Source organism: Bufo bufo, chromosome 2 (genome assembly GCF_905171765.1).
Source record: "Bufo bufo chromosome 2, aBufBuf1.1, whole genome shotgun sequence".
In the NCBI taxonomy this organism is placed as follows: Eukaryota; Metazoa; Chordata; class Amphibia; order Anura; family Bufonidae; genus Bufo; species Bufo bufo.
In genome coordinates, this window is record NC_053390.1 from 557,564,684 (window position 1) to 557,583,755 (window position 19,072).

At 46.5% G+C, this 19,072-nt stretch overlaps 1 protein-coding gene across 6 annotated transcripts in view; it reads right to left on the minus strand.

Moving 5' to 3' along the window:
• The window catches only part of FAM13A (family with sequence similarity 13 member A), a 272,278-nt gene that overhangs the window by 162,697 nt on the left and 90,509 nt on the right, over nucleotides 1-19,072 (minus strand). For all 6 annotated transcript variants that reach the window (XM_040418153.1, XM_040418152.1, XM_040418149.1 and 3 more), the window contains 3 exons: nucleotides 14,700-14,777; nucleotides 8,180-8,242; nucleotides 6,186-6,263 (listed from right to left, as the gene is read on the minus strand). In XM_040418153.1, the coding sequence (XP_040274087.1) occupies nucleotides 6,186-6,263; nucleotides 8,180-8,242; nucleotides 14,700-14,777 (219 nt within the window). The remainder of the gene's footprint in view (nucleotides 1-6,185; nucleotides 6,264-8,179; nucleotides 8,243-14,699; nucleotides 14,778-19,072) is intronic.

A 19,072-nucleotide genomic window follows, 5' to 3' on the forward strand; every position in this document is an offset into this window, starting at 1 on the left:
GTCTTTACCCTCCCAACCACTTTTGTCAGACTGTGATATGACATCATGGGCTCATTTTCTCCACTCCGATTCTCTGCTCTGTATCAGTACCACTGCCCCTACCGCCGCCACCATGGCTACAAATACTACTAGCACCAACAATAACACAGCTATGCCTGGGGTCTCCCACCTCCACCTAAACCACCTCCTAATGGCAGTCTGAATTTTGACTGTTCTTACACAAGTCATCAACAGAGAGACTCCCTTGAGTATCTTCCATAACATATGGGGTTTTGATGCATCTTCTTAGGAAAAAAAAGGAGCGGTCATTAAAAACAGAGAAGATGCAACTTAAAGGCTTCTCTGGGGTTGCAAGGAGGAGAAGCAGGAAGAATGCTGGCTCTAAGGCACAGAATCAGAGGTTACATCCACATCATTCTACTGTGACTGAGGGGAGGAGCGACTATCTAGTCCACAATCTCATGCTCTTTGTCCTCAATAATAAGGTAAAGCCAGGGCGAACTTTGGTCTACTACTAGTACTGGCCTGGACATGCTGCTACTGCTGTTTGTACTAATACCCACATTATGAATCTCGGATGATGAGGCATGGGTCTTTCAATTGCCAGTCATTTTATTATGAAGTCTAAAAATGAAAAGGCAGAGGTTTGGCACGCAGATTATTAAACGGTACTAGCAGAATTGCAGTGCTCTTTCTGTAATTTAAAGACATAAGTGCAATTAAATATCCCTCCCTTCTACAAAACACTGCAAACTGGTATTGACAATTTACAATGGTAGTAATGCAGTTTTTGCAGTCAAATGCATTTACTGTAACTGAATACTGGAATCTTTCAGTAATACAACAAATTCATAAAAATGGGTGTAATAATGGTGTTAATGCAGTAAAATGTGTTTGCTTTAACACTGAACTGTATTTTGCAGTGATATACAGTACAACGTGTTAAATAACACTGGTATAATGTGCTGAAATGCCCAAATACAAACAATAAATAGAAACATTTATTATTTTTTTTAGAAAAAAAAAAGGGTTAATTCCTCAGTACTTGCAGAAGAATGTATGCTATTAGAATTGGCAATAAGCCTATAAACTGTAGAAACTTTTATTTTTTTCAAAAAAGCTGGCTGGCCGTTCATGCAGAAAAATATGAGTTTCTTGTAGGATTTTGTAATGCAGAGCTTGCCAGCAAGCTGTATGAAACAATTTGAACAGTGACCAGTCCCTCTCTCTATGCTAAGCTTTCCATGATAAAACTCTATCTTCATATTCTCTCCCTATAGTGTCTGGCTTTTGTCTGCAATTGTTTTTTGGCAAACCCGCTCCCCCAACTCCCTCCCAGCGTAGTGTGATCCTTCATCCTCCTACCTTCTTTTTACCACCAATTTTTACAATAAAATAGTGCTGGGTGGCATTTTTATGCTATTTTTCCAAAACAAATCTAAATACTCTGGATACATTTGGCAGTCCAATTAGTTTAGAATTGATTTGCTCATCTATAATGTGAATACTTAGCATTAAAGCAAAAGTACACTGTATTTCTTTGCAATGAATTGTCTAACATACTTTTGTCACTCATATCAATCCCTTTAGACCAAATCCACACACTGCAGATTTGTAGCAATTGAAATCCATAACAAATCCGCAAGTAAATCCGCAAATCATTTGTCAGTTGTGGATTTAGTTGCGGATTTCAATTGTTTTGAAGGTAATGGAAGAAATTTGTGACTAATCTGTGAATTAATGGACATGATGGAATTTGATAGTTCACATGAAATGAAGAAATCCGCAGCATGCAAATGTACACTGGAAAATACCATAGAATTGTTTATACAGTAATCTGCTGCAGATTTGCAGTGTGGAATCTGGGCGCACATTCCACAATATGCTTGTCACACGTAGTACGGGGAAGGAAAGACAACCAAAGGGAACCACAGCAAAACAACAACAGACTAGGCTCCAAACCTAGGGAACATAGAGGTCACCTCCTAGCAATCCCTGATACTCTCCCTAAGCTGCTAACAACATGTGCAAATCTCAAAGGTAGAAATGCACATGCACAGGAACCTGAGACTACTAAGACACTGCACCAAACCCTCAGCTTAGGGAAAAGGGAAAGAGGCAACCGACTCCTTTCAAACTGAAGGAGCTAGTGTCTCCTTAAGGCCTAGTCAGAACAGACACACCAAGAAAAGGGAAAAGGACTTAGCTTGAGAAGCAACTGGAAGAGGAGAACCACCACACAAGCAAAGCACTCCACAGAAGAACTATCAGCCGCAGGGAAACAAGTGAGAGGCGGAACATATAAAGAGCCACCTGACTGATAATGAGCAGCATCTGTGAAGGTGTGGAAACCTGTCAGCAACAATGAAAACAAGAGATCTGTCAGATGGACTCCTGAGTCTTCCGTCTATCTGAACTTCTAAGATCTCTCCCAGGGCCGGCGGTGACAGTGCTAACTTAATATAAGGACACCATTCTTTGTCAATTTGTCGCTAGTATCACCAGACAGTATTTTAATCAGCCAAATCTTGTAGGCAATCCTATAGAGATTAGTGGTAGTAGTGCACTTTACCATGATCCTTGCTTATATATCTGTGTCACAGCTGTAACTAAAAGGTTATGTGGTAAATATAGCAACAACCTTGCTGGGTTTTTAAAGTGCACCATGATTTTAACTGAATTACAATAAAGTAGAGATTTTTAAGATGCATATTAAAAGGTGTTATCCAAAATCTATAATGCCCTCCCCCCATATGCCCGGGCCCCTCACAGAGGTTGTACTTGTACACCTGCCAATAGCAGGCCGCAAAGGAACGAGCCTCCCTAGTATTACCCGCAATGCTCGGGTGGCTCGTTCCCGTCGCGATCTGCTATTAACTGCAATACCCCCGACGCTGGATGTTCTCATCCGCTGACAGGGAGATGTAGCGGCGGCCGTGCCATTATAAGAAGCGACGTGGGTGTGGGGGAGCAAGGTAAGTACAACCTCTGTGAGGGGCCCTGGCATATGGGGGGACATTATAAATCTTGGATAACCCCTTTAAGCTAGGGTAAATGAGAAACGGGTACTGTTAGTCCTACTGATTAAATGTTATATTTGCCACTTGTAGCACAGATGAAACTTTTGCAATCCTGTAAAACCCCTTATCTGTCTTTGTTGTGTAGTTAAATTCAACCTTGCGCTACCTTTAAAGGGAACATGTCATCAGAAAATGAGGTACAGTTTAAATTGTTTTTATTATATGTTAAAAGGTTTTCCGATTGATTGCGGGGCCAACACCTGGCACGCCCACTGATCAGCATTTATGGCAGTAGACAAACACACAATGGATGGAAGGCTAATGCCTGTATTACACAGGTCGATTGAGCAAGCGATTGTCAGGAGGGAAGCGTTCCCTCCGGGTAATCACCTGCTCGCTAGTGGAGGAGACTGCTGCTATTACATGCAGCAATATCCTCCGCAGCATGGGGAGGAGAAATGCTACGCCATCGCTTGTCCCTAAACCATCTAGTGTTTTGCCAGCAGCAGATCGTTATTAAACAGCACAATTTGCCGCCGGAAAGCGCTGATGTTTAAGCATGTGAACGCTCATTAGCAATTATTGGCCAAAAAAGTAGACAATGTAATACAGGCTTAAGTGAACTGGAGCAGCAGTAACCAGCACTGTCCATTGCACAACAGACAGAGCTGTGAAGTTCAAGTGCGACTTTCAGCACTGTAGAACTGCTGATCGGCAGCGGTGCGGGGAGTTGGACCCCCAATGATCAGGTAGTAATGGTCATCATTTGTAAAGGAATGGACAACCCCTTTAAGACCCTTTCAAGACTGATCATTAAGGGGCTAATACTCCGTTCAATATCCATGAGTGTGGTTTCTTTCATTACATATGAGGTAGCACACAGCTTGTAGTGCTGAAATTATTTGCAAGGTGATCCGTGTGGTTTGAAGTTAATAAAGTGATATAATAATGCATCAGTGGTTCCTACAACATGGAGAACTGCAAATGTTTAAACTGGGGGCACATGGTAGAATTAGGAGTCCGGGATAATCTGCTATGGCTCTACTAGTGTTGGCAGCGCGGCAGACGCCTTGTGGTTTTCCTGCTTTTAAACATTGTGTACCCTGAACAAAACTGACATACACACCGGAAACAATTAGCATTCGGAAACCATGTAAAGAGGCCATCAATGCGTAATCTTTGAAAATGTTTAGCCTGCCCACAGAAGCATAATGCTGTTTTGTTTTTTCCAGGCGTACATGCTTTATTCTACTTCTCCAGAGAACCAGAACTCTGCAAACACAGGCCGTTCTTTTAATCTCCTCTTATGTTAAAGGGAGTCTGTCATCAAAGTTTCACCTTTTTAACCCTTGCCATAGCTTTCTAGCAGCCTTACAGTTAATAAAAACGTTACCTTTATGAGCAATCCTGGACTTATAAAACCGGCAAAAAACAACTTAGTAGCATATGCAAATGAGGGCTCGCAAGTGCCCAGGGGCGGCGTTACCCTCGTAGGTGCCCAGCTAGCTCAGCTTTATCGTCGCTTCCCCCCACCCATTCTTCACAGCCGGCGCATGCGCATTAATTACTGTGATGCCGTACAAGGAATGGGCATCGCAGTGCGCATGCGCCGGCTGACGGACTGAGTGCGCAGGATCTCGGCGAAACAAGAAGTAAGTAGATGGGCGGTCAGAGGGAAAGAATGGGTGGGGGGAAGCAACGATAAGGCTGAGCTAGCTGGGCACCTACGAGGGTAACGCCGCCCCTGGGCACTTGCAAGCCCTCATTTGCATATGCTACTAAGTTGTTTTTTGCCGGTTTTATAAGTCCAGGATTGCTCATAAAGGTAACGTTTTTATTAACTGTAAGGCTGCTAGAAATCTATGGCAAGGGCTAAAAAGGTGAAACTTTGATGACAGACTCCCTTTAAGAGAAAAATACAGATACCTGTTCCCATGTTGTATTAGCTGTAGATTACTGAGAACCTTTTGTTCTAATGTATATCCAGAAGACCAACAGGAAAACTGTATTATTAATGAAAAAGGTGATGTTAAGGGTCCATTCACACGTCCGTAGTGTATTGCGGATCTGCAATACACCCGGCCGGCACCCCCATAGAATTGCCTATTCTCGGCTGCAATTGCCGACAAGCATAGGACATGTTCTATTTTTTTCCGGAGCCGCGGACCGGAGGTTCAGGGCCGCGCTCCGGAAATACGGATGCGGACAGCACAGTGTCTGCATCCATTCCTGCCCCATAGAGAATGAATGGGTCCGCACCCGTTCCGACCCATTCTGCGGACGTGTGAATGGACCCTGGGAGTGTGGAAATATTCCATGTATAGCATAATTTCATGTAATGGTAACTTTTGTCTTTACTCAAACCACCTGCAACTGGCCTCATCCAATTTCTTAACATATATTTACACAGAACACATTTTTATCCAGTTATACAGTATCCGTTACTGGATAGAGGAAATCAAATCATACTTAAAGGGGTTGTCTCATCTCAAACAATGGGGGCATATGGCTAGGATATGCCCCTATTGTCTGATAGGCGCTGGGACCCACACCTATATAGAAAACGGAGCCCTGAAAGTGGTGGAGGGCGCACTGCGCATGCGCAGCTGCCCTCCATTCATTTTCTAGGGGGCCGCTGAAAATAGCAGAGCGCTGGCTCGGCTATTTCAGTCAGGCCCATTGAAGTAAATGGGAGCGGTGGCCGATCATTCGAGGTGCACTCCTATTCACTTCTATGGGGAGAGAGCTTGGTGGTGGCAGGACAGGAGTCCTCCAGCCACCACTTTGTGGGGCTCCGTTTCCGATATAGGTGTGGGTCCCAGTGGTGGGACCCGCACCTATAAGACAATGGGGGCATATCTTAGTGATATGCCCCCATTGTCTTAGATGAGACAAACCCTTTAACTGTGAGAGAACAACCAAGACTTCACCCCAAGAAACAGTCTTTTCTTCATGGAAAGGGTTTAGAAATTCATGCAGGACACTACAGGCAGCAACTGGTAATATGCTGCTCAGACACATTTTCCTTCCAGAGTGCATGGAAATGAGTAAATGATGCAGTCAGAGACTACAAGGACCCCTGATGCACTGAAATGAGCATGGCACACTGCAATCAATAATAAGATTTATTTGAAAAATATAATTAGGCCATAGTCTCCATAGTACCTTCTTCCTTGGTGAAACAGAAGGAACAGCAATTTCTGGATTACTTCTTTGCCTAGTTGGAACATCTGTTAAAGTTTCCTGTCAATATATGATAAAATAACAATCCATTAGCTATTGCAATTGAAACCAGCATATTTCAAACAAGTTCATGTGTCTCACAAGAAGTGTCATGGCACTGCTGCACTAAAAATATACAGAAGGATATTCCAAGCAAAATCTTAAGTTTCTCCCAAATGCTGTAAAGGTGGCCATTGACTGCGATTTTAGTCTAATACAAAAGGACATTATGATTCTCTTCTACAATATTTACTGAACGTGGCATCTACATGGCTAAACAGATGATACCCGAGGGATGTGGCTGTTATTCCTGTGCGCCCATGGATGTATCTGGAGGTACTAATTACCCTGTGCAAATTTGGATGTACAGGAACATTCAAATGCACAAGGGTTAAATATCCAACTAGAGTTGTTGCGATACCAAATTTTTGATTCGGTTTCGATACCATGAAAAAGTATTGCGATACTCGATACCATTCGATACCACGCGAAAAAAATAAACAAAAAAAGCCACGTGCATTCCTCATTTTTAAAAATGGCGAATCGCGCAGTTTTTATTTTATTTTTTCTGTTCCGGCATTCACCACCTAGATTTTTTTTTTATATTTTAATAGTTTGGACTTTTCTGACGTGGCGATGTAATATGTTTATTTATATATTTTATATGTGAAATTGGGAAAAGGGGGGTGATTTATACTTCATATTTTAGTGTTTTTTTTTTTTTTTCACTTTTTATTTAATAACTATTTCCCCCCTTAGGGGCTAGAACCTGGGATCTTTCATCCCTTTTCCTATTCACCCTGATAGATCTCTATCAGGGTGAATAGGACTCCACACTGTCCCTGCTGCTCTGTGCTTTGTGCACACAGCATCAGGGATGTTACCATGGCAACCAGGGCTTCTGTAGCGTCCTGGCTGCCATGGTAACCGATCGGAGCCCCAGGCTTACACAGCTGGGGCTCCGATCAGAAGCTGCCACTGCACCACCAATGAGGGGGAGTGGAGAGGTCCCTGTGGCCACTGCCACCAATGATTTTAATACTGGAGGGTTGAGAGGGGCCGGCGCACTGTGCCACCAATGATTTTAATGGGATGGGGGGGATTGAGGGGGGGCACACTGCACCACCAATGATTTTACCCCTTTATACAGGAGGCGGGTACTAGCAGATCAGCGGCAGTTAACTGCCGCTGATCGCAGCTCCCTGTCAGGGGCAGGGTGCCGGCAATGCGATTCTGCTGCCGGCACCCGCCTCCTGTATGTGTTAAAGACTGACTACTGTATATGAGTCCAGACTTTCACTATTAGGCCACACAGAGCGGCGCCCAGCGATGTCTCAGCACTCACCATTTAGTCCTGGGCGCCGCTCCGTTCGCTCGCAGTGCCCCATTACTGTCTCCTCTCCTGCTCCACATGCTGCTGATTACTATCGGAGCGATGGGAGGAGACATCAGCTTCACTAGTGGGCGTTCCTTCTCCCTGGCTGTAGCGCTGTCCAATCGCAGCGCAGGGAAAAGGAACGCCCACTAGTGAAGCTGATGTCTCCTCCCATCGCTCCGATAGTAATCCTATCATTGGTGGCGCAGTGCGCCCGCCCCTCCTCCGCCCCTCTCTTCTCATTGCCGCCCCTCCTCCACCCCCTCTCTTCTCATTGCCGCCCCTCTCTTCTCATTGGTGGCAGCGGCAGCAGCACAGGGGGAGGGAGGACTGCTTCCTTCTCCCCGTGCTGCTGAGAGAGAACATGAGCGCGCCGATAGCAGCGCGCTCATGTTCAGAGATACTAGACTGCGCAGAAGCGCAGCCCAGTATCGAAAAAACGGAAATCCCGGTATCGTATCGATACCGGGACAAAAGTATCGATTGGGTATCGAAATTTCGATACCCGCAACAACCCTATATCCAACATCCTATTACGAAAGATAAGAAAATAAATTTCTACCTTAAGTCTTGGAGAGGATTTGGGTGGGTCCACTTCAGCATTATTTGTCTTTAATGGTTGTTCCTGGACATAATGAAGAAAATATTTTTTGTAAGAACTCAAGTGACTTTACAGACACAAACAGATTTTGTGTTAAAGGGGTATTCTGGTTGTTAAAAGTTATTCCCTATAGACGAATGGAGTGCCAGTGCGCATGCTTGACCTGCCGCTCTGTTCACTTCAGGTGTGGGGACCAACCTAATAGTTATCCTCTATTTTGTGGATAGAGGATAACTTTTAACAATCGGAATATCCCTTTAAGGCCCAAGTGTTTCAGGTTACATCTGGCAACTATTCACATGACACATGATATGTCTGGATGCAGGGCCGGCCTTAGGTGTCCAGGCGCCCTGTGCGAGCTAACCTTGTGACGTCCCCTCCCCAAAAAAAAAAAAAAAAAACACTGCTTGTTGCTGGCATCATGGCATAGGCTGGCTGACTATCCAACCAAGTAGTTACCAGCCCACACACCCCAAAGGCCGGTGTAATGTTATACTTCCCTACTTCGTGAGATTTCCCTACCCTCGTCACTTCCGGTCGCACCGGACATGACGTGAGGAGGTGTGCAGCGCCGCGCAGGCGCACAACGTCAGGTTAGGGAAGTTTCACAGCAGAGTGCGCATGCGCCAGGAGTCTCGCTGGCGGTTAGGGTAGGGAAAAACTATGGGCCAGTGCGCAGGCGCAGTGATCGGATGGATGTTCTCAGCTGAACACCGGCCGACACTGCGCATGCACCGGGAGCCTCACCAGCGGTTAGGGAAGGGAAAAATTACGTATGGGCCAGTGCTTTTTCCCTACCCTAACCGCTGGTGAGGCTCCCAGCGCATGCGCAGTGTCGGCCGGTGTCCTGCTGAGAACATCAATCCGATCACCGCACCTGTGCACTGGCCCATAATTTTTCCCTACCCTAACCGCCGGCGAGGCTCCCAGCGCATGCGCACTCTGCTGTGAAATTTCCCTTACCCATCGATGTGCGCAGTGCGCCCCCCCAATATAATAAATATTGGTGGCAAAGTGCGCCCCCCCCCAACACCCCAGTATAATAAACATTGGTGGCGCAGTGCGCCCCCAACACCCCAGTATAATAAACATTGGTGGCGCAGTGCGCCCCCTCAACACCCCAGTATAATAAACATTGGTGGCGCAGTGCGCCCCCCCAACACCCCAGTATAATAAACATTGGTGGCGCAGTGCGCCCCCCCAACACCCCAGTATAATAAACATTTGCGCAGTGCGCCCCCCCTCAATATAATAAACATTGGTGGCGCAGTGCGCCCCCCCAACATCCCAGTATTATAAACATTGGTGGCGCAGTGCGCCCCCCCAACACCCCAGTATAATAAACATTGGCGCAGTGCGCCCCCCTCAATATAATAAACATTGGTGGCGCAGTGCGCCCCCCCTCAATATAATAAACATTGGTGGCGCAGTGGGCCCCCCCAATATAATAAACATTGGTGGCACAGTGCGCCCCCCCAACACCCCAGTATAATAAACATTTGCGCAGTGCGCCCCCCCTCAATATAATAAACATTGGTGGCACAGTGCGCCCCCCCAACACCCCAGTATAATAAACATTTGCGCAGTGCGCCCCCCTTAATATAATAAACATTGGTGGCGCAGTGCGCCCGCCCAACACCCCAGTATAATAAACATTGGTGGCGCAGTGCGCCCCCCCAACACCCCAGTATAATAAACATTGACGCAGTGCGCCCCCCCTCAATATAATAAACATTGGTGGCGCAGTGGGCCCCCCCAATATAATAAACATTGGTGGCGCAGTGGGCCCCCCCAATATAATAAACATTGGTGGCGCAGTGGGCCCCCCCAATATAATAAACATTGGTGGCGCAGTGGGCCCCCCCAATATAATAAACATTGGTGGCGCAGTGGGCCCCCCCAATATAATAAACATTGGTGGCGCAGTGGGCCCCCCCAATATAATAAACATTGGTGGCGCAGTGCGCCCCCCCTCAATATAATAAACATTGGTGGCACAGTGCGCCCCCCCTGGTGGGTGCCGGAATCAAATAGCCGGCACCCGACCTTTGTGACAGGGAGCTGCGATCAGCGGCAGTTAACCCCTCAGGTACCGCACCTGAAGGGTTAACTCAACTGCCACTGATCGCAGCTCCCTGTCACAGAGGTCGGGTGCCGGCTATTTGATTCCAGCACCCGCCTCCTGTATCTGTATTACAGGTCAGTTTTCTTCATTGGTGGCGCAGTGGCCACAGCCCCTCCCCTCCTCCTCCTGTCTCTCTTCTTACTGGCAGCGGCAGGGGCAGCAGGCAGGTCAGACACAGGGGAGGAGGAACGAATCAGGTCAGGGAGAGATGGAGGGGGCGCCCCGAGGGAGAACACAAGTACAGCCTCGTCTGCCGCAGATTACATTGCGAGCTGTCGGCCGCCCAGCGCCCCTGTTACTATGGCGCCCTGTGCGGCCGCACAGCCCGCACACCCCAAAGGCCGGCCCTGTCTGGATGTGGCTCCTCTTAGGACAAATTCACACTTCAGTTATTTGGTCAGTTATTTCCATCAGTTAATGTGAGCCAAAACCAGGAGTGAAGCCAACTCAGATATAAGGTATTATGAATAGATTTGCTCCTGTTCTGTGTTTTTGACCCACTCCTGTTCTTGGATCACATCCACTGATGGAAATAACTGACCAAATAAATGAAGTGTGAACTCAGCCTAAGGCCTCATGCACACGACTACTGTTTGGGTCCGCATCCGAGACGCCGTTTTGGCGTCTCGGATGCGGACCCATTCACTTCAATGGGGCCGCAAAAGATGCAGACAGCACTCCGTGTGCTGTCCGCATCCGTGGCTCCGTTCCGCGTCCCCGTTAAAAAAATATAACTTTGCGGACAAGAATAGGCATTTATATTGCCGGCACCCGTTCCGTTCCGCAAATTGCGGAAGGCAACACGGGCGGCTTCCGGTTTTTTCCGGTTTCCGGTTTGCGGACAGCAAAAAAACGGCACGGCCGTGTGCATGAGGCCTTAGACTACTATGTCTGAAGTGCTAATAGACATTCAGCACGCAGGCAAAACAAATACTTTATGAACCAAAATATCAGTATATAGCGAAGAAGGACCGGCACTCACTTTCTTGATGATATGAAGAAACGTTTATTCAAGGCATAACAGCATCATCAGTGACTAGTTTCGACTAAAGCCTGAGACTTTTTCAAACTGCTTGAGCCGAAACTAGTCAATGCCATTATGCCTTGAATAAACGTTTCTTCATATAATCAAGAAAGAAAGTACCAGTCCTTCTTCGCTATATACTAGTGGGACGCCTTCCCTGGACGTGTGTATCAGTATGACATCAAAATTCAACCTGCCCATAGAAAGAAATACTAGTACCAAAAAAAAAAGACAGTTTCTCTTTAAAGCCCCCTTGAGAAGTATGCATTGTTAGCTCAGCTGTCTGTGCCAGCGCTGCTGCCCCTAACCGCGGGCAAGGGCGCCGGGCTCCCTCTTTCCCTGCCGCCATGCGCCGTTCTGACAAGTGTGGGCAGCAGATAGCTTAACTACTGTATGGCCAGAGTTTCCTTCCTGATGGAGACTTGTACTGGTGTCTGAGCTTGCATAGATGTGTCTCTCTACACCTATAAAGCAGCACATACATGCCCTTTGTCTCACCAGCCTATGGCTGGATTGCAGGAGGTATTTAAAGGCGCTTCCTACCACAGGAAGATGCCTGAGCAACTCATGGTCTCTAGCTTCATGTGCAAAGGTGTTTCTCTTATCTGCTTCACTGTGTACTGGACTCTGCTTATTGAACTCCTGGACTTTGCCTGTTTGCCGCCTGCCTCTGACTTTGCTTACTGACCTTTCCTGATCGCTGCCTGTCCAGACCCGGATCCTTCTGGCCACGCACATCCCCTCGGTGCTTGCACCGGGTACTCTGACCACCAGGTCAACTGCCACTGACTCAGGAACTGCTCTGGAGTGGCACCTGGCAACTACCCAAACGGCTCAAGCCTATCCTCACCATCAAAGGCTCTAGTGAAGATCAGGTAGTTGCTTAGTTACGTCCCTACAGAGTACAGCCAGTCAGTGGAGCAGTGGGTCCACACCCGCTTGCATTACAGTTTGCTCAGGCTAAGGACCCCACTGATCCGAACCCTCCCAGTCTCCCCGAGTTACACCAGGAGTTGGCACAACACCGTGAGAGGCAGGATAAAATACTGTCCTATTTACGTAATGTGAATATGCGTCTAAATGACCTGACATCCTCGGCTCGGCTCCTGCTCCGCCATCTTCCTACGTACCAGGATCTGGGTCTCGTCTCTCAGCTCCTCCACGGTTTACTGGTGATCCTAAGCAATGCCTGGGGTTCATAAATCAATACACCCTTCATTTTCAACTCTTGCCCCACCAATTTGCTTCAGACCGAGCCAAAGTGGCTTTTCTTATGTCACACCTTACTGGGGAGGCACTGGCAATCCTCTCTGGGAAAGGAACGACCCAGTCAAAATGAATCTACAGGCCTTCCTAGAAGCCTTCCGCAGGGTGTTTGACGAGCCCGGACGCACCACCTCAGCCACATCCTCCCTACTGCGGTTGCGTCAAGGGAACCAATCCGTGAGCCGGTATGCAGTCCAGTTCCGTACGCTAGCCTCTGAACTTGGCTGGAATAATGAGGCACTTGTGGCTACCTTTTGGGAGGGCCTCTGTGGGAGAATTAAAGACGAGCTGGCCGGACGGGATGTTCCTTCCACCTTGGATGACCTCATCTCCCTGGCTACTCGAATTGATTTACGGTTTCAGGAACGTGCCAGAGAAGTGGCATGTGAGGGGAGACCTTTTCGCCTGGCATCTTCTTTTCAGCAAGCAACCCTTTGCCTTTTATGTTGTCTGCAGTTCCTGAGCCCATGCAGGTCGACCAAGTTGGGCTGACTGAACAGGAACGTGATCACCGCCGTGCCAAAGGACTTTGTTTCTATTGTGATGGTTCTGATCATGTGCTCCGTGCTTGTCCCCTGTAGCCGGGAAACTCCAGAACCTAGGGTCCGTTGGAGAGGCGGCCCTAGGTGAAGATAATTCCTCTCCACCCCTGAATCTGCCGGCAACTTTGTCGGTTAGAGATAATCGGTTTACGGAGATGGCTCTTCTGAATTCCCGATCAGCGGGAAACGTCCTGCAGCAAGCCATAGTGGATCGATATCGTATTCCAGTCCGGCGCCTGCAGAGACCATTGATGGTGTCATCTGTCGATGGAAGGGCTCTATCTGAGTCCGTACAATTTTCTACTGAACCTGTGAAACTACAGGTAGGAGCTCTTCATACAGAAGAGATTTCGTTCTTGATTCATCAAAGTCTCTCTCATTCTCTCCTTTTGGGGCTACCATGAACCATTCTTGATTGGAAGTCTGGAGAGGTGCTTCGTTTGGGAAAGTACTGCCTTTGGAAGTGTCTTTCTCCTGTTCTGCCTGCTCGGTTACCTCGGGTACCACCAATATTGAAGATTTGCCTGCAGCATACCATGACTATGCAGACGTCTTCGATAAAGAAGGAGGCCGAGAAGTTACCTCCACACAGGCCCTATGATTGTCCTATTGATCTGGTTCCTGGTTCTTCACCTCCCCGTGGTAACATAGTAACAAAGTACATAAGGCCGAAAAAAGACATTTGTCCATCCAGTTTGGCCTGTTATCCTGCAAGTACGTGCCGGAGCTGCTGCCCCTAACCACGGGCAATGGCGCCGGGCTCTCTCTTTCCCTGCCGCCATGCGCCGTGCTGACAATCGCGGGCAGCAGATAGCTTAACTATGGTATCTGTGTTCCATGTCAGAGTTTCCTTCCTGCTGGAAACTTGTACTGGTGTCTCAGCTTGCATAGGTGTGTCTCTCTTCACCTATGAAGCAGCACATACACCCCCTCTGTCTCACCAGCCTATGGCTGGATTGCAGGAGGTATTTAAAGGCGCTTCCTATCACAGGAAGATGCCTGAGCAACTCATGGTCTCTAGCTTGTCTAGATTCATGTGCAAAGGTGTTTCTCTTATCTGCTTCACTGTGTACCAGACTCTGCTTATTGAACTCCTGGACCTTGCCTTTTTGCCGCCTGCCTCTGACCTTGGATCTCGTTTATGGACTGTGTTTGCTTGCCGTCTGCCTCTGACCTCGGACTTCGCTTACTGACCTTTCTTGATTGCTCCCTGTCCAGACCCGTATCCTCCTGGCAACGCACGTCCCCATGGTACTTGCATCGGGTACCCTCACCCCCTGGTCAGCTGCCACTGACTCGGGGACTGCTCTGGAGTGGCACCTGGCAACTACCCAAACGGCTCAAGCCTAACTTCGCCATCAGAGGCTCTAGTGAAGACCAGGTAGTTGCTTAGTTACAACCCTCCAGAGTACAGCCAATCAGTGGCGCAGTGGGTCCACACCCGCTTGCATTACATGCATGGCAATATTTCCCCACAATGCCTTCCTACTCTGCAAATCAAGAGACTTAAAATGGTCAACTAACCTTTCCTCCAGGAGACAAAGAAGCCACTTGAATTTCAATCAACCTTGGTGGGACATAGAGCTTATCTGAATTGTACTCCTATGAAAAAAGAAGAACCAGTTTGATATTATGCTGGCTAGACAACATCTTGATATATTTAAAATGCTGAGGCCATTATATATTATTATATTCTCTAATTTGGCAAATGTGCTGGGAAAGCTCTCAACACACGTGCCAAACATATCCAAAACTCAAATCACAAGAGTGCCTCCATCGGGCCAGTAAACGTTTTTTTCTTACAGGGGTGTACATTATAAAAAAATACCAAGCAGGAAATGTTTCCTAACATGGGAACCTATGTGCGATGGAGATAAGTTTATATCAGGCATCAATATGAATAATGAATGGCAAAATTATACAGAATTTTGATGTTTTTTTTTTCATAGCACCATGTTCATGTGAGATGCCCTCAGTTCATATTAAACCTTAGTGTTATAAACAAATACTTGATATGAAAGGTTATATCTAGTATTACAGCATTCAAATAATATTATGTAGGACAGGTATCAACAACCTGTGCCAGAATTTTTTTTATCTACGGTAAGCTAAAGCACTCAGGGTGCCGTGCCTTACAAAGTCATATAACACAAATATGTAACACTGCCTGACTTTTAGAAAAATTGCCTTCTGGCAAATATATGGATAATAAAGCAGGTCACTGCTCATCTGAATCTGCCTAAAGGCCCAATATATGGGGGACCAGTATATGGGGACTCTCCCACCAAACATACACTTGCTGACAATGGAGGCAGCACTCACTAATTTTACATGACTGCCCTCCCCACCACTGTCCCCCATACACTGGTAACCCCCACAATAATCAGAGCTCACCCCCATACTCAATCACATCCAGATCTCTGCACTCCCCCCCCCCTCCTCCACACATTAATAACAGTCATACTCACCATTACCACCACACCCTCCAAAGTAGTCAGAGAGCTTATTCCCCATTCCACGAGCAATCATTCATTGTCAAAAATAATAACAACTGATGTCCAAAGGACTAATATACACCTGTTAATCCAGCACCTATTCCAAAATACCTAATACTTAACTTTTATTAGTATGCTAATAAAACGGATTGCTAACTTAACTATGTCTTAAAATTCCAGTGCGTCGCAGTCCTACTATACTGTTGTACAGCATCCCCTTACTTAGTGTGGGGTACAGGTCGCTCCTAATCACCACTGATGCGGCTGGCTGCGCGCTGCCAGCATGCTATATATTCAGTGTTGCGATTCCCCTTATGCTGTTTGGGGCTGCAAACTGCACTGTGTTAAAACTGAAGCCTCACGCTGCCCCCCGACATGTTTCGCCGTGACCGGCGTCTTCAGGGGTAATGCAGGATCACCGTCCCTCCACCAAGGTAGTCAGAAAGTTGCGTCTTCATCATCCACACAGCAATTACATGCAAGCTCACCGTCCTCACCCCACCCCCAAACTAGTCACAGTGCTCGTTCCCCCATTTTCCCAAGTTCAACATCCTCTCCCCATCCACAAACTTGTCACATTGGTAGGAAAACAAGAAAGAAAATGGTCTGGTACAGGCCTATAACCAAATGCTAAAAAATTCCTTGCAGGTTCATAACAGCAAAATGATACCCTCACAGAACTGACCCAGAGCAGCATTTAGGCCTCCAAATCCTGACCTGAACATCAATGACTGATACAATATAAGAGGCAGACTAAACTTGTGCAATAATAATCTCTGAAACTCTGCCGACAGAACGTGTAGAAATACGAGGAGTTAAAGATGCCGCTGCCAATTCTCACTACGAGGGGGTGTTTATGTATGTAAGCAACAGCTCACATTTTTGTTGACATGTTTTTCCAGTCTGTCTGCATCATTCCATGGAAAATACATAAAAATGTCAACTTACCTTAGGACAATCCATGTGTAGATATGTAAACTTCTAATTTGGTTTACATTACAAAGTTGTGAAATTAAAATAATATTATTATTATTATTGACTAACTGAATCAGAAGGCTTTATTGCCAACAAAATGGAATTTGTCTGACATTTTTTAAATTTTAAGGTATTATCTCAGGCTTCTCTACCGGTATGAAGCCTACTTGATCCCCCCAGCAGGCCCCCCAGCCGACATGCCAGTATTTTTGCGTCCACATTGATAAGGGAGATTGGCCTGTAGCTGGAGCATAATTAGGGGTCCTTCCCCTCTTTTGGGATCACAGTGACATGTGCTTGCAAAAAAGATGGTGGGAAATCATGATCCTCGGAGATGGTATTAAAGGCATCCAGAAGGAGAGGAGAAAGTTCAGGCTGCAACGTCTTAAATAACTTAGCAGTATAGTCATCAGGGCCTGGGCTTTCACCCCCCCCCCCCCCCCCCCGGAAAGGAGGAAATCACAGAGGCAAGTTCTTTTGACGTGATATGAGACTCTAAGTAAGCTATATAGTCCTTCAAAAGGGTGGGTAGCGCCGTATTAGATAGATATTACCATAATGAGAGGAGTGTGTAGTGCGATCCATTCACATGTGACGATGGAGGAAGATTATAAAGGGAAGTGTAGTAAGCATGGAAGCAGGGGTGGACTGGGAATTTAAAGTGGCCCTGGAAAAAAAATTAAATAGAAGTGCCCTATGTTGTAGGGGAGTCCAAATTGACAGAAGTCAGGGCAACACAAGTAGGCAGAGACAAAAGAAGTAGGCAGGGCCAGCAATACCATAGTGCAGCACAAAATACCGCCCCAGCAAAACCAGATATCACAGTGTAGCATAAAATACTGCCCTACCACCATACTGAGGACAGTGACACCGTTGAATTCAGGAGGGAACCTGCAGCTGCCAGCCAGGTGAATAAGTACCTGATGCTCCTAGCATTAATTAATTAATGCTCAGAGCATCAGTTCATTATGTCTCTGGCCAGCGGCTGTGAGTAGGTCTTGGGCGCCCCCTGGGCATCAGCCCACCAGGAAATTTCCCTGTAGGGTCCATGGCCAGTCCACCCTTGCTTGGAAGGAAGAGACTATATTGGCAGTGTGATGTGTGAGGGATCCAGAGGGTAATCTAATTGAGGGGATAATTGTAGATGTTCTTTTGTCACGCAAGGCCCACGCTAAAATGAGACCTGATTTGTTGCCCTATTCATAAAAGGAGTAGGCATCTAGCTGTATTTTTTATATTTGTGATCAAGTAGTCTTTTAATCTCATGTCGAACTTGGGTCAATTCTCTTAAAGTGGAGTCTAGCTGATTTTGTTTATAGGACAGTTGTAGGGAGTGCAGCTTAGTAAGAAGAGCCTGGAGTTGAGTAGCAGATTCCCATTTCAGACATGCACCATGCTTGATTAGTACTACCCTGAGCACATAAGTTTCAAAGGGGAAAAGGAAGAGTCCCCATGATGGTCCAGCATGAAATCATAGGTAGCCCATCTCAACTCGGTCAGACTCGGTCATTACGTTTCCAGGAGAATTCTCATCTAGAGGACGAAGGGGCCACAAGGAAGCAAAAACAGGGGCATGATCCCAGTGCAGAATGGAACGTATAGAGGACAGGCAAAGATTAGGTGGGAGATTGCGCTGTAGGTAAATATAATCAATATGGCTATAGGTATTGTGTGTCTGTGAATAGAAAGAGAAGTCTCTGTCATCAGGATGATGTAAATGCCAAGCGTCTATGAGTTGAATAGAGTGGAGATGTTTGTGCAATATATTAAGCAGATTTAAGGGGTTCTCCGGGAATTAAGAAAATTAAAATACTTAAATATTACTTCATTATAAATATATTCCCAAATACCTTACATTAGTTATAATGGCTCATTTTGTCTAAGGAGCAATCATTAGGAAAAACAAAATGGCCGCCGTCCTATTAGTATACACAGAGCCTGTCCTGATCACATAGGAGGATGAGGTACTTCACAACACTGAGATAAAGAGCTGCCTCATCCTCGTTTATGCTCTGCTTGTCAGGGCTTATGATCCTGAATACAGTTTAATATGGTCCTCAGCTGAATCTCTGTAGGAATGGAGTTTATGAGCAGATGTGGCTAATGAGCAGCAGCACTTGTATGCAGTCTCCATTACCACAGTCTGTCCTGTCCCTCTTCTCTGTACTACATGTCTCCTCATGGACTCCATTCCTACACAGATTCAGCTGAAGATCATAATCCCTGACAAGTAGGAGAGGAGGATGAGGCAGTTCTTTACCTCAGTGTTCGGAAGTAACTTGTTCTCCTGTGTGATCAGGACAGGCTCTGTGTGCACTAATAGGACAGCGGCCATTTTGTTTCTCCTAATGATTGCTCCCCAGACAAAACGAGCTATTATAACTAATGAAAGGTATTTTGGAATATATTTATAATAAAGTAATATTT